Source organism: Mytilus edulis, chromosome 12 (genome assembly GCF_963676685.1).
Source record: "Mytilus edulis chromosome 12, xbMytEdul2.2, whole genome shotgun sequence".
Taxonomy (NCBI): Eukaryota; Metazoa; Mollusca; class Bivalvia; order Mytilida; family Mytilidae; genus Mytilus; species Mytilus edulis.
In genome coordinates, this window is record NC_092355.1 from 22,140,141 (window position 1) to 22,167,247 (window position 27,107).

Consider the following 27,107-nt stretch of genomic DNA (forward strand, 5'->3'; position numbering starts at 1 on the left):
ATGATTTGTGTTCAATTGGAGGCTAAATTCATATGTATTCATAATTTTATTATACTCCTGACGAATAATTATTTGGTATATTTTTGGACACATTTCTATTGTTAAAGACTGTAATGTTGCCCTTTAGTGATCTCTTAGTCATTTGGCTAGTTTTGTTGCTTGGTTACTGTTTCATTGCTACTTTCTCTAGATCTCAATTATGCATACATACATGTAATATAGATTAAGGTTACTTTATTCTAAAGAGGCAATAAACAATTGATATAATTGAAAACGCATTTGGATAATTTATTATTATCGTTCAACCTGATGAACACCTATAAATTATAGTTTTGCTATGAAAATAATGCTGTGACATGTATAAAAATTTCACACGAAATATTACACACAAAACGGTAAACACCTCATTTTTTTATACATTCAACAATTTTTTATCACGATTATGGTGTGCTTCAACTGAAAGGTTTTAACCACAATATGTTTGAAATGCAATTACATATCGACCTTTGACTTACTTTGTTGCACAGCGTCTTAAAATACAATTGAAAGTACAATACCTTTTCGACAATCTTTCTATACGAAAACACTGGATGAGTTTGTGCAAATGTAATTGATGGATATTCTATCGAGTCTCGTAACAATAAACAATAGAAACTCCCACGTATACAATGAGTTTATCTACATACTAGTATGAAGATTATAAATCCATTTTAATGGTATTTTTATACTTGTTGTAGTTTTGGATTGAGATATGACTTTTTGTAGCATGTGTAGCATACAAAAAACAAAGACCTTCAAATGGTAACTCATACCCTTACATATAATGCATTTGTGTACAATTACGAGTAGTTACAAAGGTATTTCAGCAACATATAAATTAGCTGTCCAGCAAAAATTAAAATTACAAAGTTCAATGGAGCAACATCTGCGCATAATCCTGCAAATGTTATACCGGAAATAAGTAAACAAAACAACATTAAATTTAGAGTGTACACATGTTCACAATTATTTGTTGAATTGTTGCTTAACACATTTTTCGTTGCTGATAAAGGCCTCTGAGGTGATGATGCTTGTTTCGACATTAGTGGACGTTTTTGAGACGACGATAGAGACGACGACATTGTGTCACGTGCTGACGAGCATGCGCTTTTTGACTTATTTGAACTGCAGTTGGAATGATTTTGATTATCGTTAATCGACTCAGTTTTCTCTGTTCCAGATCCTTTTGAACTTCCGTTTGATAAATCTGTTTTGATCTGTTTATTATTTTTTGAAATCTCTGTAAGTTCGACAGAGCATTTTAACTTTGACGTATGCCCATTATCAAGAAAACCTAATTCTGAGTCGGTACCTATATTCCCTTGATTATCGTTCGAGTGTTGATCGCTTGACTCGCAGACGACCAATAACCGATGGTTTGCATTTTCATCTTTGACTAATCCTTCACACAATTTAATAGAACTGTTCAAATTTTTATCTGCTTTCATGTTTGTCAAATTTTTATTTTCGAAAACCAGATTCGGAATTGGGGAATTTTTAAGATCATTTCCGAAAACATTTTCCTTGTCGGAATCCATTTCCATGCCGCAGTTGTAAATGTCGTTGTCCGAATTTTCTACCAGTCCAGGTAAAAATACGTCTTCATCGTCGATGTAGTCCAAGTTGTCGTATATATTGCTGGTATCTATAAATAAAATTGTACAATGATCAAGGTACAAGTTACAAAACATGAACAATGAAAATCTTGATCAAATAGAACGGTCTTTTATATATATATATATATATATGTACAACAATTTAAAATTATAAGGGTACCATAGATTCATTGATTTAAAAGAACGGCAAGAGCACATCTCAGCAACTGAAACAATCATTACGTGGCGTTTAAAAATCCCACTGAAACTTAATTGTGACGTTATGTCGAAGTGAGATATGCGAAGTATATTTTCTTTTGCAAGTACTAGTAACTAATTGAATTGATAATTGGTACTAGGAAGTAAATTTCTGTTTTTTCTTCTTCTTTGTACGACTTTTTATTGCACAATAGTACCAAATACAATATAACTACTTTGTTCATTTGCGTATTTGATACTACATCAGAAAGAACTGATTAAATCTGTTTGAACTGATCAAAGTTATAAAAGGTATTGGACAATAATAGCAAAAGCACAAAAAAGTATTTTTAAGGCGAAGGGTACGGAATTGAACCACTCTATTGACAGGTAAAAGCTTGGCGAGTGATCTTCCTTACTCGAGGATATTGCCATGAACAGGCAAACGAAAAATTACTTCGGGTTGTTTATCAAAATTGTCCATACTTAACCAGTGTTACAACAGGCGAGGTGTTGAAACTGATGTTCAGCCTATGAATGCATTCATTTGCTATTTCAACAGAAACTTATAGTTTAGACAGCCTTTTGTCTCACATATATACTTGTATTTAAAAAAAAAAACAGATTATGAAATTTGTAAAAATAATACGTATGAAGACTTATTTCATTTGGGTGTCATATTTAATGACTTTATTCCCATTTCATGCAAATACGTTTTAGAAAAAAAGCAAGCTTTTATACGTGTGTAACAAGTAAAAGAAGTTATGGATGAAGATTACTTAAGTCATTTTGCGCCTCCTTGTGGTCATAGGTTGGAGCAATCGGAGATAGCCTCAATATAATGAATAGAATTATTCGGATAAAATGTAATCGAGATTCTGCTCAATATCTTAAAATCTATGCTTCATGCAAATAAGCAACTTGCTTTCGCTTACATTATTTGTAAGGCCAATTGTCGATTTCTTTTAGTGTATATATTTCATTTTAAAGATAATTCGTAGAAATTGGTTTGTATAAAATTTATATTTTCTATTAATTGAATACTAGTACTCTTGAAATTGTGTAATAATTAAAGTCACACACACACACACACACACACACCCCACTCATCCTACTCCCTTTTATCGCACCTCTATTTTGTTACTTTTCTGGTTTATTTTTAAAATCACTATTCATACATGGAATTTAAAAGGCTGTGGAGCAATTTATTTCGAACACTTCGCCTTAAAGCTGTCAAACTTTAACACCATGCAAACCTGGCAATAATAGTCAAGCCCTTATCAATAACAAACTTCAACAGTCGAAACATTAACATAAGGTTACAAGAGCGCAAATATTTGCATACATTTTACAGGCAACTGCTACTGAGAATAAAATCATGTGCGATTCCTGAATGATACAGAGATTGAAATATGCCAAGTTCAAAGCTTATACATGAAAATTCGGAAAAGTGAATTCATATTAAACCAAGTGCAGAAAAAATATTTATTCAAAGCATTTACCAAGCAGACTTTAATAAATTGCCTTTCCCAATAATTTATTTTAACTGCATTTAAAGTTAACTGTTTCCCAATGATCTCAGTTTTACTTTATTGGCTGCAATACATCCCTTACAACTAAAGTAAACAGAACTGCAACCGATTTTTTCTACTTTTTTTATTTTTCAATAAATAAAACATGAAACACCACTGGTACCCTATGGAAAATGCATTTCAAATAATTGCGCTCCTGTTACTACATATAAGCAGTGAAACATGTCTTGTTTGTCTCCCCTTGCATGTAGATTATTTAACTATGTAGAACTGATAGATCCCAACAGCTCCAGCAAGTTCGAAAAAGACCCGTCAGATGTCCGAGCAACCTAGGACTATCCTCTATATAGCTCAGAAATAATCTACAGTATAAATGTATAGAGCTTTATTTTTACAATAGCTAATTATTTTGTAACAATAAACAATGAAGTCCTAATTAACAATCATATCTATTTCTGAAAAGTTGGACATCTTAGTATCTTTAACTTACTAAACTAATAGCAAGACAACAGGTTTCACTGAGCAAAGAATCATACCGAGGCGATCTGCAAATGCTGCGAGTTTAAAACTAATAGGTTAGAGTTCAAAATTCACAAGTAGCATTTAACAAAACCAGGCTCAGACCTTACGAAAGAGTATAGATGAATTCAATCTTCATAGAGTGTCTACTGTGTTTCTAAAAGTGAAAGTTCATAAAAGTGCATAACGTTGTTAATATTTAGGAAAGTAAGAAAAGGTGAAATCTTCATGCCAGATTTAGATTTCAGATCATTCAAGGTATTACATGATACAATATACAGGGAGATAACCCAGTTAAAATCAACTGAACGTTTTAATCTCATTCTATTTTTTAGGAAATATTTAAAAGCCTCTCAATGATTGAATTAGTGTTTGTCAAACTTTATATCAAATGAAATTTTATTTTTATTTAGAAAGAATGTGGTTCAATTTTCTTTTTAATTTTATGAAAATCAAACGATCGAAATTAATTTTAGTCAGGGTGTTTGGTACCACCTTAAGATAAAGTCACTTAATTATATTAAGATTCAAAATGTGCATGTTTTCAAATAAATATTTCAACCAACCACACCGTTTTCACGTTTTCTAGAATTTTTATTAATGATTAAATGTAATCTGACTGATGCAAAACAGCCCACAAAATTGGCCATAAAACATTTTGCTAGGTATATACTAAAAACTACGTAGGGAAAACTAAATTAACACAAATATTTCTAACGTTTCATTTCTATATCATTTAACTAATACGATTACCTGATGCTAGGAAAGCCCAGTTGCCAAGAAAATCCGGCCATGATTGTGCCTTGATGGTGACCCCATCATATAAGTATGTGAGTGGTGACTTTGGTTGTTTTCTGATTTCCTCTGCCTCTCTCTCCTCTTCGTCTATCCTCTCTGGGATAGGGTTAAAGGTTGACTTGAAAGTGACCCGCTCTTGTGACCTCTTAGGTGAGTTAGGTTTTGCTGTAATGTAAATTTATACGTAAGTTTTATTTTTGTTTTTCTGTACAGTTGATGTGTCTCTATCTTTTGAAGAGACATTTATTGCTGAAATGCAAATCTTGTGCTTTAAATTAAAATGGGTGCTTTTGAAATTATTCATTCTTAATTTTCTAGTATTTTCTGTATTTGGACAGATTTCATTTAAAAAATGTATTATTTTGAGTATAGCATTTCCTTTCCTGATAGTTGGTACAAATGTAGTTAATGGTCAGTAGTATTTCCACTTAAGTAAATAGGTTAACACAAAAGTCAGTATAACAGTGTTAATAGTCAACATGCAGCATGTACAAATATATTGATAGTGTTTTTATACGTCCGTTTACGGGACGTATTATGATATATATCGTTGTTCTTCTGTCGGTCAGTCTGTCTGTCTGTCTGTTCGTCGTCAACATGTCGGAAATTAACTAAAAAACGCTTTAACCAAGTTGCATAAAACTTTGGTGAAAAGTTTTAGAGTTTACGTTTCCGAGTTATGGGGTTTTATTCATTAAAACAAAACAAAATTGGACAAAAACTCAAGAATTTGTTCACCAACTTGCAAGACATTTTGGTGAATTATTTGACATGAGCTCCCTTTCGATTTTTATATATAAATTTTTAGATTTTACATTTCCGAGTTACAGGGTTTTATTCATAACAAGTGGATTTTTCAGTTTTCGGACAAAAATGCTTTCGGCAATTCTCATGAAACATTGGTGAATTGTTAATATCTATTGATGTAAGCTACCTATAGAATTTCATAAATTTTAAATATGACATTAAGAATAATGTAATTGAACTTTATTCTTTGAAAATGTGACTGGCGTATCATGCGCTCATGGCGCAGCTGTTTATTTTCTTTGTAAAAGTCAAATTAAAAAAGGAAAATGCTACGAGTCAATTATGAAATGAAGTCACCTGATTACAGAATTTATTATTCTATCAAATTTTACACACAATCATTGGTGCTTCAATTCTATTGTGAGAGCTCTGAATGTCGAGGACTTAATTCTGTTCTATAAACTTTCACTTTGCCCAAATCTCTACCATTCACCATTGTGAATATTTATTTAGAAACAAATTAAGGTAAATTCTGCGTATATTTTTTTCAAATGCAAGTTAAAAACCAGATGCTCCGCAGGGCGTAGCTTTATACGACCGCAGAGGTTGAACCCTGAACGGTTGGGGCAAGTATGGACACAACATTCAAGCTGGATTCAGCTCTAAATTTGGATTGTGATTAAATAGTTGACACAGCATAGGTTTCTGACACAGAATGAATGTGTTCTAATGAACTTAAAATTTTTGTTTTCTCTTAGAGCAATTCACTATGCTGTCGAATATTAATCCTCTCAAAAAAATGTTTCAAGAAATTTTCTTTTTTATTTATGAAATTTCAAATGAGAAAAATTGAACCCAATTTTTTTAATCACATTCCCCTTTCCCTTATTCCAAAACTAATCTCGATTAAAATTGCTAATGGACTTTGCAACAATAACTACTCATTTAAATACATCATAAAATATTAAGATGAAAAAAAAACTGCTTGTTATCACTGAATGGTAAAGATTATTTTAATTTATCAGTTGGTAGTAAAAAGTGAATATACATTGTATATTGTATATAACAAAGATTTAAGTTGATTCTGGACAAAGAAAGATAACTCCAATTAAAAAAAAATTTGCTATTTCACAATATTGTGCAATTAGATATTTCTTGCCATTGCGCAATACTGTGCAATTGAAAAGACTTGCTATTGCACAATACTTAATATAATAATTTTAGATCCTGATTTGGACCAACTTAAAACTGGGCCCATAATAAAAAATCTAAGTACATTTTTGGATTCGGCATATCAAAGAACCCCAAGATTTCAATTTTTGTTAAAATCAGACTAAGTTTAATTTTGGACCCTTTGGACTTTAGTGTAGACCAATTTGAAAACAGGACCAAAAATGAAGAATCTACATACACAGTTAGATTTGGTATATCAAAGAACCCCATTTATTCAATTTTTGATGAAATCAAACAAAGTTTAATTTTGGACCCCGATTTGGACCAACTTGAAAACTGGGCCAATAATCAAGAATCTAAGTACATTTTTAGATTCAGCATATCAAAGAACCTAACTGATTCATTTTTTGTCAAAATCAAACTAAGTTTAATTTTGGACCCTTTGGACCTTAATGTAGACCAATTTGAAAACGGGACCAAAAGTTAAGAATCTACATACACAGTCATGACAGTTAGATTCGGCATATCAAAGAACCCCAATTATTCAATTTTGATGAAATCAAACAAAGTTTAATTTCGGACCCTTTGGGCCCCTTATTCTGTTGGGACCAAAACTCCCCAAATCAATACCAACCTTCCTTTTATGGTCATAAACCTTGTGTTTAAATTTCATAGATTTCTATTTACTTATACTAACGTTATGGTGCGAAAACCAAGAAAAATGCTTATTTGGGTCCCTTTTTGGCCCCTAATTCCTAAACTGTTAGGACCTAAACTCCCAAAATCAATACCAACCTTCCTTTTGTAGTCATTAACATTGTGTTTAAATTTCATTGATTTCTATTTACTTAAACTAAAGTTATTGTGCGAAAACCAAGAATAATGCTTATTTGGGCCCTTTTTTGGCCCCTTATTCCTAAACTATTGAAACCAAAACTCCCAAAATCAATCCCAACCGTTCTTTTGTGGTCATAAACCTTGTGTCAAAATTTCATAGATTTCTATTAACTTAAACTAAAGTTATAGTGCGAAAACCAAAAAAATGCTTATTTGGGCCCTTTTTGGCCCCTAATTCCTAAAATGTTGGGACCAAAACTCCCACAATCAATACCAACCTTCCTTTTGTGGTCATAAACCTTGTGTTAAAATTTCATAGATTTCCATTCACTTTTACTAAAGTTAGAGTGCAAAAACTAAAAGTATTCGGACGACGACGACGACGACGACGACGACGACGACGACGCCAACGTGATAGCAATATACGACGAAAATTTTTTCAAATTTTGCGGTCGTATAAAAACCAAAGAATAATTGGAGTAATCAATAGTGGTTATTAACCCTGAACCACATAGATTTTCTGTAGTTTGTACATATTGTATGCCTCTTCAACTTGACCCAAATCTTCTCTTTTAAGAGAACCATGCAGTAAATGTGCACTATATATACATTTGTACCTGCACGTTATACTATCCTTAAGATTTAATAATTATCATTAAAATTAGTATACTTGTTAGCATATGTTTGTCTGTAATGTGGAATAATTAATATAATTTGTTGTAGTGGACATATTTGAACAATGTCAGTAAAGTGTACTAAAGGAGACTTTAAATATGTCAAATGTAAAACAATTCAAACGAGAAAACTAATGTATGTACAAAATAATGAACGAAAAACAAATATGTAACACAGTAACAAATTACTGAAATGCAGGCTCCTGAGTTGGGACAGACACATACAGAATGTAAAGCGGGGTTAAACATGTACGCAGGCGCCTAACAAAAACACATGTATGATCAACAGCAACAAATAACCACATGATCTCAATTCTCAGTCTCAATTACACAGGCTCCTGACTTGGAACCGGCATATACATAGATCCGGATTTTACGATTCACTGAACACACAAATGTCAAAATGCGAGTGCGGAATGATGTCCTGAGTTTGTTACTCCCTTGGTAAGAAAAGTACTTTATGTTTAAACATCCTTTATGGGCTTGCTCAATGTTGCATATGTAAAGAAAATAATTTAACCGCCTTGAACATGCATACAATTCCAAGGTCTTTCTCTTCGACACATGGCTGATGCACGCGTCTTACTAAAATCGATGAAGTCACATTAGCAATACTATTTCAATACCATACCGATCTAATATCCTTGTTACTTAGTAGCGTATGTAATTCTATCTTACCAGCATGTGATTTTACTTATCTGTCTAAATCAGAACATCAATCAATCCATTTAATGTTTATCAGCTTACCGTCTTGAACACTTTATTGTTTACTTAAAAACCAATCACAGAAAACCGCAATCAAAATGTAGGGAGAGGAAAATAGAAATTTTGTACATAAAACCGCAATGAAAATGTAGAGAGAGGAAACCAGAAATTTTGTTTTATTTCGAATACTGATTGATGGAAAAATAAAAGAATTCAAATTCTACGGACAACAATAAAGTTACGACTATCGTAGACCTATACTTGTTAACTTTAACTTCTAAGTTATTATGTCTTTGGTGGATAGTTGTCTCATTGACAATCGTACCAAATCTCCTTATTTCAATAGATTAACAAACCAGCATCAGGTCTTAGACACTGGGTGACACATATTTCGTTCAACCTAATTGGGAGTAACTATTTACCGTTTTAGAATCTATACTCTAATGCATTCTTAGTAATATTTTCATAAACGTAAACCAAAACGTTGCGATTGGTTAAAAACGCTTTAAATAATGAAAATCCATCCAATGACGTAACGCTACTTTCATTTTGGTGTACGAACAATGAGCTAGATTACCCACTGTCCTTTAGATGTCGTTTGCTTACCCGTTTCGCTTTGAAGGCTTGAAAATTAAGGTGAAGACATTCTAAATGGTACAAAGTTACAAATATCTTTGCCTTAATTTGTGTTACATTCTTCCGGGAAGGGGGCATATGCGAATCTAGGGCCCTAGGGCGCCCCGTATCCTCCTTTCGTGGACAAATACCATTGATTATATAGGGAATCACTGAACCATGACTGGAACCCCCCCCCCCCCCATTTTTTTAGGTCAGTCAGCGGCCCCCTTGTGAATAATTCTGGATCTGCCACTGGAAGGGGGGGGGGGGGGGTCACTGCAATCATCTTGTGGAATGGATGAGCAGCTAAGCCAGCCAGTACACAACCATTTGCATATAGTTTGAACAGTCGAAAATGCATATAGCCTTTAAAATATTTGTTGACAAACATTGACTTTTAAAAAGACTTTTTTTCTGACATTATCACCTCCCGGTTTGTTCTAAGATTACAAAATTGTTTACGCCTAAGCTATTGTCAAGCAAGGCTGAAATGTGAAATTCCGAAAAGAACAAGTTAAATTATTTCAGATATCATGTGATAGTTAAATCGCACTAAGCAAGGTATTGTGTAATACAGCAGTATATATTGTCAAGTAACAATTATTTGCAGAATTAAAGTATAGACCTTTTGCCATATATCTTTCTTCGTGAATCGAAATATGTTATATAAAAGAAGCTGCATGATAAAGAACATCTGAAATAACATCTACAGTCATTGCTAGTATCATCTTAAATAGTAACAACAAGTACGGGTTCTTTCAAATTTAAGTACAATATAAACATTGATATCTATTGCAATAAATCTGAATTTAGCAAGTAAAATATTTGTTATGCGCAGAAGCGTTGATGTATTTGCAAAAAAGGCAGAAAAGAACATAGAGAAGCTGTACATTCAATTGGACGAAAAGAAAACTAGTCGATTAATAAAATAAAAGAGCCAACTAAGATGCAGTAAATAAAAAACACAACTCGCAAATAATAAAGCACACCAGCAAACAACACATCTACATACAACGAGGGATACCTTTGATCGAGATATATATTGAAGACGAGGCTGAACCTTCGGCATTTTCCGCTTTACATCGGTAACTACCTTCTTCCGATTTTTTAATCTTCTGTATCTCTATAGATGCCTCACCTAATTCTCCATATTGGAATGTAATTCTTGGATTATCTGGTAATATTTCTAAATCTTTAGTCCAGTTTAACGTAGGTTTAGGAAAGCCAACTGCTTTACATTCAAACTTTACTGTTGAACCTTCCTCGACTGTCTCCTCTTTTGGTAACTTTTTGACGAATTCAGGAGCTGCAATGAAAAACGCCAGAAATTAGTTAAGATTGACCACAGTTAAGTTATCGTTATAAAATTTTATGATTTTAACTACATTTTAATGAAAACTTTACACAAACAGGTGTTACACAGTTGTAACTATAATATATATTAAAAATGTGTGTATATATGTGGTATGATGGCAATTGCCGACTCTCCACAATAGACCAATTGTATGTCACCGTACAGCCTTCAAAATGAGCAAAGCCCATACTGTATAATCGGCAATAAAAGGCCCCAAAATGACAAATTTAAAATAATTCAAATGAGAAAATTAACGGCCTAATTTACTATAAATATTTTGATATGAGTGTCACTGCAGATGAGTCTTACGCGCGTCTGGCGTACTAAATTATAATCCTGGTACCTTTGATAACTATTCACACCACTGGATTGATGCCACTGCTGGTGGACGTATCGTCCCCGAGGGTATCACCAGCCCAGTAGTCAACACTTCGGTGTTGACATAAATATCAATAATGTGGTCATTTTTATAAATTCCTGTTTACAAAACTTTAAATATTTCGAAAAACTAAGGATTTTCTTATCCAAGACAAAGATTACCTTAGCTGTATTTGGCACAACTTTTGGGAATTTTGGATCCTCAATGCTCTTCAACTTTGTACTTGTTTGGCTTTATTAATATTTTGATATGAGCGTGACTGATGAGTGATAACATAACAACATAAGAACGAACCATAAAAATCAGTTGGAAAGGCTTTACTAATCATATTGATAGACATAGAAATACCTGTAACAAAAAACACAGAGTGGATGTGGCCGGGTACTTGTATATCCCAATAACAAAAAAAAAAACCACTAAGTACTGATCTGAGCGTACTCGCAGTTATACATATTTGTTGATAACCTTTGACCATTGCAAATTATCAGGGTGGTCAATTTACTGCAGCAGTAGCCAAAACACTTTGATTATGTGCCGATGTTGGTTTTTTTTGTTTTTGTTATATTAGTTCAGCAGCTTACCACACAAATCATGCAAATGGTGATACAAGCATAAAACTGTGTAAGAACATGCCTATAGGTGTATATAATCATATTAGGGGGGTAGCCACGAAAAAATATCATCCGATCATGGCGGCCATCTTGGATTTTCGAAATGACGTCTTCACAGGGTACAGACATCATATGTATGGCCTATTTTGATTATATTGTATCCAAAATATTACAAAATGGAGTAATTCATTGTTATATAAGATAAAGTATCACTTTCGGTCAAATATCGGTCGAAAACCCACTCCTGGTTTTATGAATATCCCGAATATGACTGTTTTATAACCCAAATAATGTCAGTCGTTATATTCCACAAATATTCGATTAATCTTCGATTGCTACATTAGGTTTAATAGGTTATGGACCAAAAGAGGGAGTAATTTTATTCTAGTTAACCTTTTTGAGAGTGTGTGTTCTCATTGTTATAAGACGTGTCTCGGTACTTGTCTATCCCAAATTCATGTATTTGGTTTTGATGTTATATTTGTTCTGTGTGTGTGTGTGTGTGTGTGTTACATTTTAATGTTGTGTCGTTGTTCTCCTCTTATATTTAATGCGTTTCCCTCAGTTTTAGTTTGTTACCCCGATTTTGTTTTTGTCCATGGATTGATGAGTTATGAACAGTGGTATACTGCTGTTGCCTTTATATATCCACCGTTCATATTTTTAGTTACGAAGTTTTATTTGCAATTCTGATCGGATATTGATTTGAAGGAATTCTATCCCTATTAACATGATTAATAACACAGTTCTATAATAATACTGTTGTTAATACATCAATCAATGAATTAAATGCCCTTCCTATCCCTCTTAATATTCGGCGATACCACGGAGAGGGTATTGAAAGCACAATGAAAAAAAAGAAATGCTAAGTACCATAATTTGTGTAGGATAAAGTTCAATAATACTACACTTGAGAGAGCCCAGAAACGCAATATGTCACCGATACCATCTGGACGTTATAGTGATGGTACGTCTCCTCAACTTTTTAGGCGTACTCCTCGTTCTATTAAAGATCAACAACAAAATCCAGTTGAAAATGTGCATAAATGTTTCATTTGTGATAACGAGTGACCTTTATCAGTCTTATGAGAGGCAATGACAATGAAACTAAACCAACGACTAGTTGATTGTGCAACAACTCTTCATGATAAACAACTGTTGGCAAAGCTGAGAAGTGGTGATGTTATAGCACAAGAGATGAAGTATCATCTGTCTTGTCTCGCAGCTGTATATAACAAAGAGAGATCAAAGAGACAAACAGAGATCGAAAGCAGTTGCACACAGGAGGAAACTATAATGAAAGTAACTGCATTAGCTGAGCTGGTCACATACATTTTTGATACTCAAAGAAACTCTGAAGAGTCGGTTGTGTTTCGATTAGAAGACCTGGCAAACCTGTACGAGGAAAGATTGGCACAGCTTGGTTCTTCTTCAGCACAGGTACATTCTACTCGACTGAAGGACAAGATATTGCTTAAGATGCCAGAATTGGAAGCACACCTAAAGGGCAGAGACGTTTTTTTGATGTTTGAAAAAGATATAGGACCAGCTGTAGCCTTTGCTTGTGATTATAACGACACCATGCATATGGCAAAGACGGCCGAAATAATTTGCTGCCAATTAGCTACAACGAAGACAACATTTTCAGGATCCTTGGTCTCTGATGATAGAAAATGATAGAACCTGAACCTCATATCAAATCGCAGTTAGACAACGTTTCTACAAAGTCTGACTTAGCTGTGGCCCAACTTTTAATGTTTAATCATCACCCAAACAGCCGAAAGTTTACTGTACAACACAGACATTCAGCTGATCGTGAGACACCATTTTGTGTGTATCTTGGACTGTTAATCTTTGCAAAAACCAGGAAAAGACATCTTATAGATACATTATTTCAACGTGGGTTATGTATCTCTTACGATCGGGTACTAGGTGAAGTTGTTGTTGAACGTTATTTAAATGAAGGTATAGTATGCCCGCCTTTATTTAAGGGCAAATGTTTACCACAGCTGCAATCGACAACATAGATCATAACCCAAGCTCAACAACATCAAAATCATCTTTTCATGGGACCGGAATCTCTATTTTGCAACATCCAATTAAAGATGATATCGGTGTTAGAAGGGATGAGTTAATATTACCTACACATAAACCAAGATCTAAAAAAGGTACCTGAACTCCCTGCTGCTTATATGAATATAAAACCTGCATATCTTAAAACAAAACCAGAACCTCTCATTCTGCCTGACGATACTATTAATATTCTTAACCACAATTATCTATTCATGAGTTTTCAAAATGAGTATGAGTGGTTAAATACGGTGAGGTTAATAAGTGAAGATATTACGTCCGAAAATATTTCATGGTCATCATTTCAATTCAAAATATTTTATTGTTCAAATATCAAATGTATATTTAAACAAAGGGATTGGACAAAAGGCAGTGCCTATACAAATCCTTTTCCATACAAGATGGATTGAATAACATGCATGATAGTATATAATTTTCTGATAATTTAACAGATCATACGTTGTTGCAGTGAGTCAGGGGAGGCAATTCCCCCACTTTTTGAAGTATTTTTATTGTGTATACATATATAAATAACTATGTTAACAAAGTCAAAGCAAGACCTACTGAAGGTAGTGTCGAATTTTATACCACATTAATAAGTGTTGGTTAGGAATCAAGTAGATCATTAAGTAATATTTTTACTCAAATTCACAAACTCACTGCAACAAAGTTGTTCTATTTATATGAATAACAAGAATTGATTGGCCTTTTTTGCAATACATAAGTAATTTGGTGTACCATCTTATTACAAGACTATTAATTTTTTGATTTTTTTGAAAATATAATTACCAATACAAAAAATAAAATAAAATATATATGAATTTATTTGCAAAAAGATGCTAAACACAATTGTGTTAAATGTTAGGTTAGTCTTTAATTAAGACTAAAGAGTGGTACACTGTGGTTATAAGCTGATTTCTAAACAGTATAGTATCACATGAAATATTATAAAAATCTTCCAGTTTCATGAATATATTGTTGTACATTATTTCATTCTTCAGAGAGACGCGGGCCAACTGTTGAAATGAGTCTTAGCTGCTTAATGCCATTATTTCAAGAGCAAACTCACCATAAAACATATGATGGATAAGCTCAGGGATGTTGTGTCGTTTCTTAATCCTGGTCAAACTCCAGTGATTACAGTAGACCAACCGCTATTTGTTTTGGCAAAGCAAATTCAATGGGAATGGCCAAATGAATACGGTGAAAACAAATTCGTTGTTACGTTCGGTGGATTACATATGCAGATGGCATGACGTGGGAAATATTTAATGATGTAACCGAGGTTTTTGAACGATTAAGTAAGAAACCTGTATTGGTCAGTGACGTTGATATGGAGTTGATAGAGGCATTTGTTGTGGTTATGTACGACAGAACTACAACAACATTTGACATCAACGAATCCAGACTTGCACTATTTGCACGCAAGCAAAGACAGTATGACACCATTTGACCTACTAGAGCTGCACTGTTTGATCAAACCAAACTAGCTACATACCGAGGTGGCCATGTATGGGGACAGGCAGTCACACGTGATTAACATCTACCTAGTCCTGGTGATTGGGAATTGGTTAAGGAGAACACAGATGGAATGTGGATTCCTCATTGGACACAATTAGCAGCAATTGCTGCAGCTTGCCAGGAGTTACAGAAATGTGGCTGCAAGAAAACTTGTTCTGGTAATTGTAAGTGTTACAAAGCTGGCTTGACCTGTACAACATTGTGTTCATGTAGCTGTTAAGACGGAATACATCGGAAAATATTGTAGATTATTACACTAATCATTCCTCCAGCATGTATAACATAATTACCGATATATCAAACGGAAATTTTGATCGTATATCTATACCACTATTATTTCACTCGAGAGTACAAACTTTTTCGTCCCAAACCGGAAGTGGTGATTTTTTTTTTACAATTGTTTTCTGTTTGACATATTTTCATATAATTTTATTGTATATAACTAGTTTTCATGACATATATAGCGTTGAAAATGGTAAGAACAGTTTTTCAATCTCCACGATTGAGCAAAATGATGTCAATTTTGAATTCAAGATGGCCGCCGTGAAAAACATCGAAAACATGTTGGCTACCCCTCTAATATGATAAAGTACTTTCTAATGAACGTCTATGCCAAATCCCTTGCTTGTATCACCATTTGCATGATTTTGTCAAATTTCAGTACTAAGCCGCCTCACTATATCTGGTATAGAAATAAAGATGATTGTTTTGTAAGGAAAATATATATTTTTAGATTTCTTTTCTTAATTAAGTACAGTGAACAGCATAAAAACTACATGATATTATAAAACAATTTATTTTTCTTCTGAAAATTGAGATCCTGGTGGATTTCATGATTTATTTACGAATTTAAAACCACAGGTTAGAGGAGATTACAAGAAAAACTTCTCTGTGATCATTTTCATGCAACGCTAAATTATAGTATTAAGGTTCATCATAACCTTTTGGCTAATATGGCCGTATTTACACCACAAAGTTTACTCTGAGTACAGACAAACCTATGCACCTGCAAAAGTTTAATGGGATGGCAGGAACTAGATATATAAATTTTAAATGCATTTTATGTTTTAGAAAATTATAAACTTTACCAGATTTTGCTATCCAGTTTTTTTCGTTCCTGCAGAAGGTGCCAAAATAAACTAAGTCGGGAAAGAGGTTTGAGAATCTCCCCTCATATAATACATGTTGTGAGTAGTATTGATTTAAATGAACAATAGATGGACAAAAGACATATGCAGACAATAGGTGATTTAAACTGTGTAACTGAGTGGACCGTATCAAAAAAAACTCGGGTGTTTGTTTATTTTGCTATCTTCTGCAGACTGAAACCAGATGCTCCGCAGGGCGCAGCTTTATACGACCGCAAAGGTTGAACCCTGAACGGTTGGGGCAAGTATGGACACAACATTCAAGCTGGATTCAGCTCTAAATTTGGATTGTGATTAAATAGTTGACACAGCATAGGTTTCTGACACAGAATGAATGTGGTCTAATGAACTTAAAATATCTTTTTGCCTTTGAGCAATTCACTATGCTGTTGAATATTAATCCTCTCAAAAAATGTTAGAAGAAATTTTCTTTTTATTTATGAAATCTGAAATGAGAAAAATTTAACCCCCCCCCACACATTTTTTTCACACCCCCATTTCCCTTTTTCCAAAACTGTTCTCAATTCAAATTTCTAATGGAGTTTGCAACAATAACTACTAACTACTCATTTAAATACATCATAAAATATTAAAATGTAAAATTAAGTGCTTGTTATCACTGAATGGTAAAGATTGTTTTAATTTATCAGTTGGAGGTAAAAGTGAATGTACATTGTATATTGTATAAAACAATGATTTAAGTTGATTCAACTACTATTCTGGACAAAGAAAGATAACTCCAATTAATAATTTCTTGCTATTGCACAATATTGTGCAATAAGATATTTCTTGCTATTGTCCAATACTGTGCAATTGAAAATATTTGCTATTGCACAATACTGTGCAATTGAAGATTTCTTGTTATTGCGCAATACTGTACAATTGAAAATTTCTTGCTATTGCACAATACTTCATATGATAATTTTGGATTCTGATTTGAACCAACTTGAAAACTGGGCCGATAATCAAAAATCTAAGTACATGTTTAGATTCAGCATATCAAAAAAGCCCAAGAATTCAATTTTTGTTAGTTTAATTTTGGACCCTTTGGACTTTAATGTAGACCAATTTGAAAACGGGACCAAAAATTAAGAATCTACATACACAGTTAGATTTGGCATATCAGAGAACCCCAATTATTCAATTTTTGATGAAATCAAACAAAGTTTAATTTTGGACCCCGATTTGGACCAACTTGAAAACTGGGCCAATAATAAAAAATCTAAGTACATTTTTAGATTCAGCATATCAAAGAACCCCAAGGATTCATATTTTGTTAAAATCAAACTAAGTTTAATTTAGGACCCTTTGGACCATAATGTAGACCAATTTGAAAACGGGACCAAAAATTAAGAATCTACATACACAGTTAGATTCGGCATATCAAAGAACCCCAGTTATTCAATTTCTGATGAAATCAAACAAAGTTCAATTTTGGACCCTTTGGGCCCCTTATTCCTAAACTGTTGGGACCAAAACTCCAAAAATCAAACCCAACCTTCCTTTTATGGTCATAAACCTTGTGTTTAAATTTCATAGATTTCTATTTACTTATACTAAAGTTATGGTGCGAAAACCAAGAATAATGCTTATTTGGGCCCCTTTTTGGCCCCTAATTCCTAAACTGTTGGGACCAAAACTAAAAAAATCAATCCCAACCTTTTTTTTTGTGGTCATAAACCTTGTGTTTAAATTTCATTGATTTCTATTAACTTATACTAAAGTTATTGTGCGAAAACCAAGAATAATGCTTATTTGGGCCCTCTTTTGGCCCCTTATTCCTAACCAGTTGGAACCAAAACTCAAAAAATCAATCACAACCTTCGTTTTGTGGTCATAAACCTTGTATTAAAATTTCATAGATTTCTATTCACTTTTACTAAAGTTAGAGTGCGAAAACTAAAAGTATTCGAATGACGACGACGACGACGCAGACGACGACGCCAACGTGATATCAATATACGACCAAAAATTTTCAATTTTTTGCGGTCGTATAAAAACTAGACATCAAAATCCAGGTAAGTTTTTAATTTTCTGAAACGTATACTACATATAACTTTTATATATTTAGTTCCTGTCATGCCTTAAAACTTTCCTAGATGTACCAGTTTGTCTGTACTCATAGTAAATTTTGAGGTGTAAACACGGCCATATTTTTCTATTCCTTATGATGAATGAGCCTTAAGGCTGAAATCTTCTCAGAAAAAAGCCTTTATTAACAAAACGTTGTAGTTTTTTTTCATCTGATAACACAAAAAAATAATTCGCTTGTACACATTTTGTGTAGGGGTGTGAGATTTACCTACGGTCATCGGGATGATCTTACACGGGCACATCGCGTCCTCATGGGATAACTATTACTCATTAACCGCAGTGTATTGATCGCTAACTCTCTCTTGGTCGCTTATCCACTCTGCGTCACTTAAAAGGGTTAAATACAGGTTTTTAATCTTACGGAAATGTATATAAGGAATCGTTGCATGAATTGAATAACACCGCAATCTACACAAAGTATACAGACACTCGCCTAGAAACTGCACCAACAAACAAAACAAGAAAATACTTTAACCAATAATATGAACAGCCATTCTCGGTTATGACAGGTTTATTTTTGTAGTGCAGATTGTACCTGTATCTTTCTTTGTACAAAACTGTTTTACAGAAGCAATAGTTATTCGAAAGCTTTTTTGAGATAATAGGATAAAACACAAAAAATTGTCAAAAGTCATTATTTTAAAGAAAATCACTCCTTAAAGAGTCATCTGATAATGTTGTTGAACTCAGGAAGTATAGGTAGTCATTGACGTCACATTTTGATTATTTTCCCAGTCTAATTTTTCTCTCAATCTAATTAAAATATAGAACTCGGATTTCGTATTCATACGAGGTAAGTATAAAGAAATACGAGTTCTATATTTTAATTAAATTGTCTCTATATCTATTATAGTTTCTAAGACGATGGATGTATTTGACCTTCATGTTTTGTTTGTAGCCATGGCGGTCATGTTTCTTAACGTACAAGAAACACACAATGTGTACATGATATCATAAGGTTCATTCACCCTAAGTTTGTTATTGGTATTGTCTTTTCAGAGGAGAGTTTCGGACGACGGATGACGTCAGAGGGCAAGTGATAACAATAGCTTGCATGGTCTATGAAGACTTGGGTGCACTAAAAGTAGTAAAACTTCGAATGCTTGTTTTCAATGTGTACATAAGTTATTAAACCTTATCTAAGGTAAACATAGTGTAATTTAGAAGATGAAGAAGTAAAAAGCAAAAACATGACTCTCTTTGATATAGAAAAAAAAATAAGGGTAGCCAAGGTTGTGGTTAATACTTAAACCAGACAGCCATTCTCTAGGGTACTGACATTTTGGCAAACCTGTTAAAGCAACATTGTTTACATCGCTAATTACCGTCAGTTTGTTTTATAAAACATACGTTACTATGACAACGCATACAGCACATAGTTTGGTATGTTTGAAGGTGAAAATAGAATAACAGGTTGTTTGACAACTTAATTTATTTCTCACTCCTTCTTGTAGAAGCAATTACATATTACATCGTACAGGAAATTATCTGTTTCATGAAATAATAAACTATTTAGATTTTATTGAAGAAGTTGGCTCCTATTTACGGCATAATGTATTTTATAGAGTGGAGTGTTGGAGTGGAGTGTTGGAGTGAGATTTTGGAGTGAGATTTTGGAGTGAAATTTTTGGAGTGAGATTTTGGAGTGAAATTTTTGGAGTGAGATTTTGGAGTGATTTTTTTTTTGGTGAAATTTTAGAGTATATAGTATATTATTCTAGAAGTAGTAGAATGTCAGGGGGTTAAATGTTTTGTTTAATTTTGAACAAGTATTCATTAAAAATAAATATAGAAAAATTACAGTGCTAAATATTGATTTAAATTTTGATCACAGATAATCATGAATAATTATTTAGTCATGTTCATTTAAAAATATGAAATATGCTCCTCTCATTAACTCACCTTGTGGGAGTGTCATTTGACTTGTGGTGACAAAGTGCACATTGAATTGCACAGAATTTCGAAGTCCTAATGGGCAAAAATCTGGGAAAACTCATTGAACCAGAATATCATAATAATGCTCATATCTTTGTGCAAAGAATAAAATTCGTAATAAAAATTAATTTTTTTAGAGGGTAACTGAGGCTTACTCATAAACCTACTGTTGGCCTAATAGCATATACAGGGAGTCTAAATTAATGCAGTTAAGGTTAGTTCTAAAATGCCAACACAACTCTATTGTATAAAAACAAATACTGAATATTGACAATTCTATGTCAGAGGCTGGTGACTTTTTGAAATTATAAGATTTATTCGATCATCTAATAATGTAGAGGACATAGAAGCACAAATTCAATTGTTCAGAGAAAAACTCCAGAAACGGGGTTATGTTGCAGACGAAATTGATCCCTTAATAACAACAACAATGAAAAGAACAAGGGAAAGTACATTACGGTACATTACTAGGAAGAAAGGGAAATCACCACCTTTATGTTTCATAACAAAATGTAATCCTAGAGTTAAACAACTGGGTAAAACTTTAAGAAAACACTGGCACTTAATTTCGAATGATGGCACAGCAAACCAACTTTTCAAGTTCAAAAACCACCCATTAATGCATACCAGAAACACAAGAACTTAAAAGAATATTTAACATCTTCTAAATTAAAATAGAATATAGGCGATTAAGCTATATCACAATATTCGCAAGTCAATTTAAAGAAAACAGAGAGATGATTCACCGAGTGTCGTACCCCAGAATTTTCGTTTATTTTTATCATGTTGCTGTAAGGCTAGGGTACCTGATGGGGATAATGCCTAGGTAATATAAAACCTAAACCGAAACACCAGGTGAAATTACATCATCAAATCAATTATTTCTTACCAATATCTATGCGTATATATATGCGTGTATGATTTTACTATTGAAGTAATAATAAATAGATACTTGCCTACATAGTTTGGTTCAAAACGAAACTAATAGTAATATTGACCGACTATCTCAAATATTTAAATACATGAAAATAAACTATATATGTATTTAATGATACGATAGGTCACTGATTCTCTGAAGATATATACTGTTACAAAAATAGAAGAGTGTGTCCTAGAGATAATATTGAGATGTTTGGATTGCTTAAGGACTCGTTCTTATTTCAACATCTCTGAAGATTTATGTTGTTACAAGAAAAGGAGAATTGTGTCTTAGGAGTTGTATTGAGATATTTTGATTGGTTAAGGACTCGTTTTTATTTAAACATTGTGAACATCGACGTTACATCATAGGCAATAAGGATGCATTCTTTTGTGACCTCGTGTGACTCTATTTTTTTAATGAAGTCTTTTGTATCTTGAATGTAAAAGTTATGCCTCTTCAATAATGGTTTTAAGATTAGACCCAGTACTCTTTCAATGCGTCTTGTGGGAGAGTTACACTTATTGATGATTGGTCGGTAAGGAATGTTTATGTTTCCAACTATTTGACCAGTTCGGAATGCCTCATTAATTATTTCTAGATTAATTTTATGAACTTTTGGAAGAAGGTACATGTGTCCGTGTTTTGATTCATTATTATTCCTCAAGAAATTATAAGTTTGTGAATTTATTTCTTTTTTCCTATATAGATTTTCAACAATATCTTTTATAGATTTGACAACAACGTTAGTAGTTGGTTCATTTATTTTCAACTTTTATTAAATGCGGTTCCTTCAACCAACATACGTAAGAATCTCAAGACTTATATATATTTTATTGAGACCATAATTATTATATGCCTTATAACTACAACTAAATAGTTTTGTAAATATTAAAATTTGACCAATCTCTCTTGTTAATATGTATCCACATATTGGAGATTTATCATATATATGATATTATATTACTATTGATGTATCTATACCAGTGCCTGTATTAAAAATTACCATATTACCTATGTTTTATATTTATATTTATAGCTCAGCCTGCTTCGAAGGTTTAACCACACACCCCAGGTGTAACAATATTTTCTCAATGTAAATCCAGGAAATAACACTGTAATTGCAGTTCATCTTTTATTATTGTGTTCTATTGATGCCGAAATGATAGCTAGGTAATACCAATTAATAACTTATTTTTTCATAAATCCAAATTTCATCTAAATTAAATTCAGAAAATGAAAATACTTTCATCATTGTTGAAAACATTTAAACATTCTTTTTTATTTAAACAGAAGCTCAAGTCAATTAATTTGTAAATCATTTAAAAAACTAAAAACAACAGTGCAAAAACAATAAATATGATACTTTTAAACATGATAATGTGAAGATTTTTTGTTCATTTTACAAAATAATATAATATAATAAAGAATGGAAATGGGGACTAAACCTAATACACGAGCATGTAAAATTCTCCTAATGAGGATGCTGACAGATTCTTAAGAGATTGGGAAATCACAATGCTAAATAATTATATAACTCTTAGTTATGCATCAGTAGGTCAGGAGAATTTGAAATTGTTTATAAAGGACTGTTGATATGAGGTCGTTCACATTATTATTCGAATACTTCACTGCATGCATTTTTTTATTTCTATTTCAGTATAGTTTGTTTTTAAATTATTCACTACAAAATTTTTCATCAAATTTCACTCCAAAATCTCACTCAAAAATTTCATTTCAAAATCTCACTCCAAAAATTTCACTCCAAAATCTCACTCCAAAAGTTCACTCCAACACTCCACGCCAATACTCCACTCCAACACTCCACTCCATACAATACATTATGCCCCTATTTACCGATTTTAAGTATTATATAATAATCTGTTTGCTGCTGCCATTGTTCATGAGTTGCCAGCTAGTTAATTAGAAATTGTCATTTTCTTCTAAGAGATACAAATAATGCCACCATGACATCTCGCGTGTTAAAGTTACATTAGCATCATGTACCATGTATACATATGGAAAACGGTACTATTTATTCTGCCATATACATAGGCAACAATACTAACATTTTCAAAATTTACCACTTTTTAAATCAAAAACCTAGACAAAACAGTTATGTGTGGTGTTAGTACTTTATTATTATGTTTTAACAATTGAAGCCAAATAGTATCATGACCAACTTCCAACGGAGCTTGTTTATGTTTTTCATGCCAACCGTCATTTTAAACCAAATTTATGATTTTTTTCGAATAAGTCTCTAGAAATAAGTCTCCATAAAATATTTTTAATGGGTTAAACAATGTATATTGTAAGTATACACAATGCAGTTATTCATAGATAAATAATATGTTTGTGGCATAACATCTTGGCCACAAGTTTATCGTTTTCTGTTTAGTATTAAAATTATATTAAGATCCAATGGCAGTCAGCAGGGTTTAAGAACATCAGTTGTTCGACCTCTTAGTCAAATGCGTTTTGTTTAAATATACTTTTTCACTTTTTTGGTCTTTTGGAAAATGTTGTTTGTGCTGTATTTAGACCCTTCTACAACGAAATTTGTTTTACATGCACACGTATACAAATTGCGGTTTTTATCCAACGCAATCATAGGTTTGAACGTAGTTTTCAATTTAGACTCGTTTATATTTTTTCGTTTGGGCTTGTATCATATTTTCCCACCGGTTTACCTGATCCGTTCATCCTATATTGACTCTTATAATTCAAGAGTCTATCTGAAATTGAGGGTAAATTATATGGCCTTCTAAATACCGTTTCGAAGAGACATATATTGTCGAAATCTAGATTGATTTATTGTGGAAAGAAGAGAAGCGACACCCAAAATGAGGTCTTCTCGTTTAATAGTATAGATATATATTGTACCCTTACATCCAATCACAGCGCTCCCAAAGTTGACTTCCTTCTTTTCACCTGTATTGGTTAAACAAAATGCCACCTAATACTGGGAAAATATAATAGTACTATTTTCCCTATACGTACGTGCGATTGCATAGATGGGACATACAAATTCTCCGTGTTGGGATGCTGCAGAGTTTGAACTTAAAAGAACAGTTCTGTCGACTCTGTCGTGGGTTTCATGATGAAAGGCTACATGATTAACGTTACTCCTGAGGGTCAGAATGGGGTTTACAGAATAAAGAGTATGGGTAAAAGGTGCAAAATAAAGGACCCAAATAATAAAGAATATAGAAAACTAGGCAAACAAAATTTAAGATAAGGGAATTATGGTGTGCTAAGATAAAAATAATAGAAATTATTGCCGGACACAGAATATAGAGAAGGACCCCCATCAATAGCCTCACTCACGCAATATATAAAGTAACATTTTATACCAACCCCTAATTGTCAATCGCTTTGCGCATGATGCAGAACTTGAAATATTTGATTCATCCATTAATTTGGTATTGTTCTAAAAATGCTTGTCACTGGACTTTGTTGGGCATGGTTAAGAAAATAAAAATTCATTGTAGATCGAGTTCAAAAATCAATGCTTAAGGATGTACTTAGGTGAGGTTAGGCGAAAATTAATAAATCAAGAATTTAAAATTGATACTATAAGCAGGTAGCGCATTCTTTCAGGATAAAAATAAGCTAAAAATATTGATAGGTCATGGCCCTCCTTTTCGAGATATTTGAGATTTAAAATATGGCGGGAAAAGGCTGACTCGGACTTTGACCTTATGTTTGCATTGGTATTATTTGGGTCCCAAAACAAAAGAAAGAAAATTAAGAATCGTCTTAAATTTTGGTAAATGACCTCCATGAGCTATTTAGTCTTATATGAAAAAATAAATGGGTGTTATGGGGCAAAATATTTTACCTTGTTTTGTATGGAAAAACACCAAGGAGTCCGAAAATTTGACACAAATTCCAAAACCTCACCTATTAAAGTACATCCTTATTAGCAAAAGTAATAATAATGTTTGTCATTGTCACTGACGTACTAGATTTATAAAAGTGCTGTTATTATTTTCTTATTCTTTAATTTCGTAACAGGAAATGCAACAACAGGAAAAAGAATGACAGAATATCAATACATTGCCATCAATGCAGTTCGAAAACGTGTTTGAGGCGAGTAAGCTCTGATCCTGAACGTAACCTTGACATACATCTATACTAAAGTACGGCAGGTATATCATGGCGTGTTGCATAGAAATTGAAGATCATTGACTGACAGTTAGTATGGAATAGCTTTCATTATGTTTTGGTGATGTTATCTGTATCATGTTTCCTCTCATTAGAAACCAATTATTTAGTATTGATAAAGTTGTTGTTACGAACTTTTTGTATGTCAATCAATGTTTCGGTTGTCTTATGTTATCAACAAGGGAGATAAGCTTGTCAGAACTAATATGTATACATTGTGGTAAATAAGATGGAATATATTCCGTTTCTTCTGGGAATATTCAGAGTGTTTTCTGTTTGACTTCGTAATCAAAACCTACGATCTCACATTGACAAAATGCAATTAAAGTACAGGTCTTCATGATGGAAATCAACAAGGCTGTCCTTCGAGAAATGTACAACGCAATCAGAACGTAAATTAGATGTTTACAGTGACCAACCATTTTTATTCAAATGGGACAAATAAATTGCTATAGGGAAATGCTCCAAATTCTATGCATTCCAATGAACTACGATTGACAACATTTCTAAATATGTCGCAAAAAAGAAAGAATACATTTAATGTTATCTAGTATTTTATGAGTCTTTTAAGCAAGGAACATGGTTTACGACTGTTGTTTCCACATAATATGAACAGAAATGGCTAAGTCCAATTTTTGGTATGGGAAATTCAGAAATGAACAACTTGATGCCTTGTGCAAGTTTAATTTAGACCGTTGCTGTTAAAGGACACAAACATACTTAAACTATATATATATTATATATAAATATCACTAAAAATGTCAAAACAGTTCCCCTTTTTTCTCATTACATAATAAACTGTTGTCATGGTTAACCAGTAACTTGAAAAAAATCACAGAAGTAACCGCAAAATCGCAAAACACACGACTGCCATTGTCGCAATAATTAATAAGAACTGCTGATTAGAACAACAACACATAAAACTGAATTTCAAGAAAAAGGGCAAAATCAAAAGCACAAAAAAATCGAATGAATTGAAATCAGCTGTCATATTCTTGACTTGGTACAGTATTTACTTCAGTCAAGTATGTATACTGATCTGTTTTATATCATTTTTGAATCATAATTTCATAAACTTAATTGTGATTGGTTTACTCAGTAATAGACACGCCCTTTTTATTGTCTATTAAGCCTGACACGATATTGCTCCATTCGTTTCAGAAATAGTCCGACTTACATAGCCACATGGGAACTTGGTTATTGTGCAAACAGAATGCCCGAGTTTTACAGAATTAGGAAGTAATAAACACATTGCAATTTTACAAAGCTTTCTGTTCGATGTAAGCCAAGGCTCCAAGTTGAAGGCCGTACTTTGACCTATATAATGGTTTACAAATTGTGACTTGGGTGGAGAGTTGTCCCATTGGCACTCATACCACATCTTACATATAATAAAGCTGACTTTATATACATGTATATGCGGTATTGGCTTTGCTCATTGTTGAAGACCGTACTCTGACCTATAATGGTTTAC

At 32.9% G+C, this 27,107-nt stretch overlaps 1 protein-coding gene across 4 annotated transcripts in view; it reads right to left on the reverse strand.

The window, feature by feature from the left end:
* Positions 1–267: 267 nt before the first annotated feature.
* LOC139498029 (neural cell adhesion molecule 1-like) overlaps positions 268–27,107 on the reverse strand; it is a 32,566-nt gene continuing 5,726 nt past the window's right edge. The window contains exons 2-5 of one of the 4 annotated variants that reach the window (XM_071286336.1): positions 10,460–10,741; positions 4,637–4,846; positions 3,989–4,040; positions 268–1,684 (exon numbers count right to left, since the gene is read on the reverse strand). In XM_071286336.1, coding sequence (XP_071142437.1) covers positions 4,030–4,040; positions 4,637–4,846; positions 10,460–10,741 — 503 coding nt within the window. In that variant the 3' untranslated portion in view covers positions 268–1,684; positions 3,989–4,029. The remainder of the gene's footprint in view (positions 1,685–3,988; positions 4,041–4,636; positions 4,847–10,459; positions 10,742–27,107) is intronic. The other 3 variants (XM_071286337.1, XM_071286334.1, XM_071286335.1) reach the window with 3 other exon arrangements.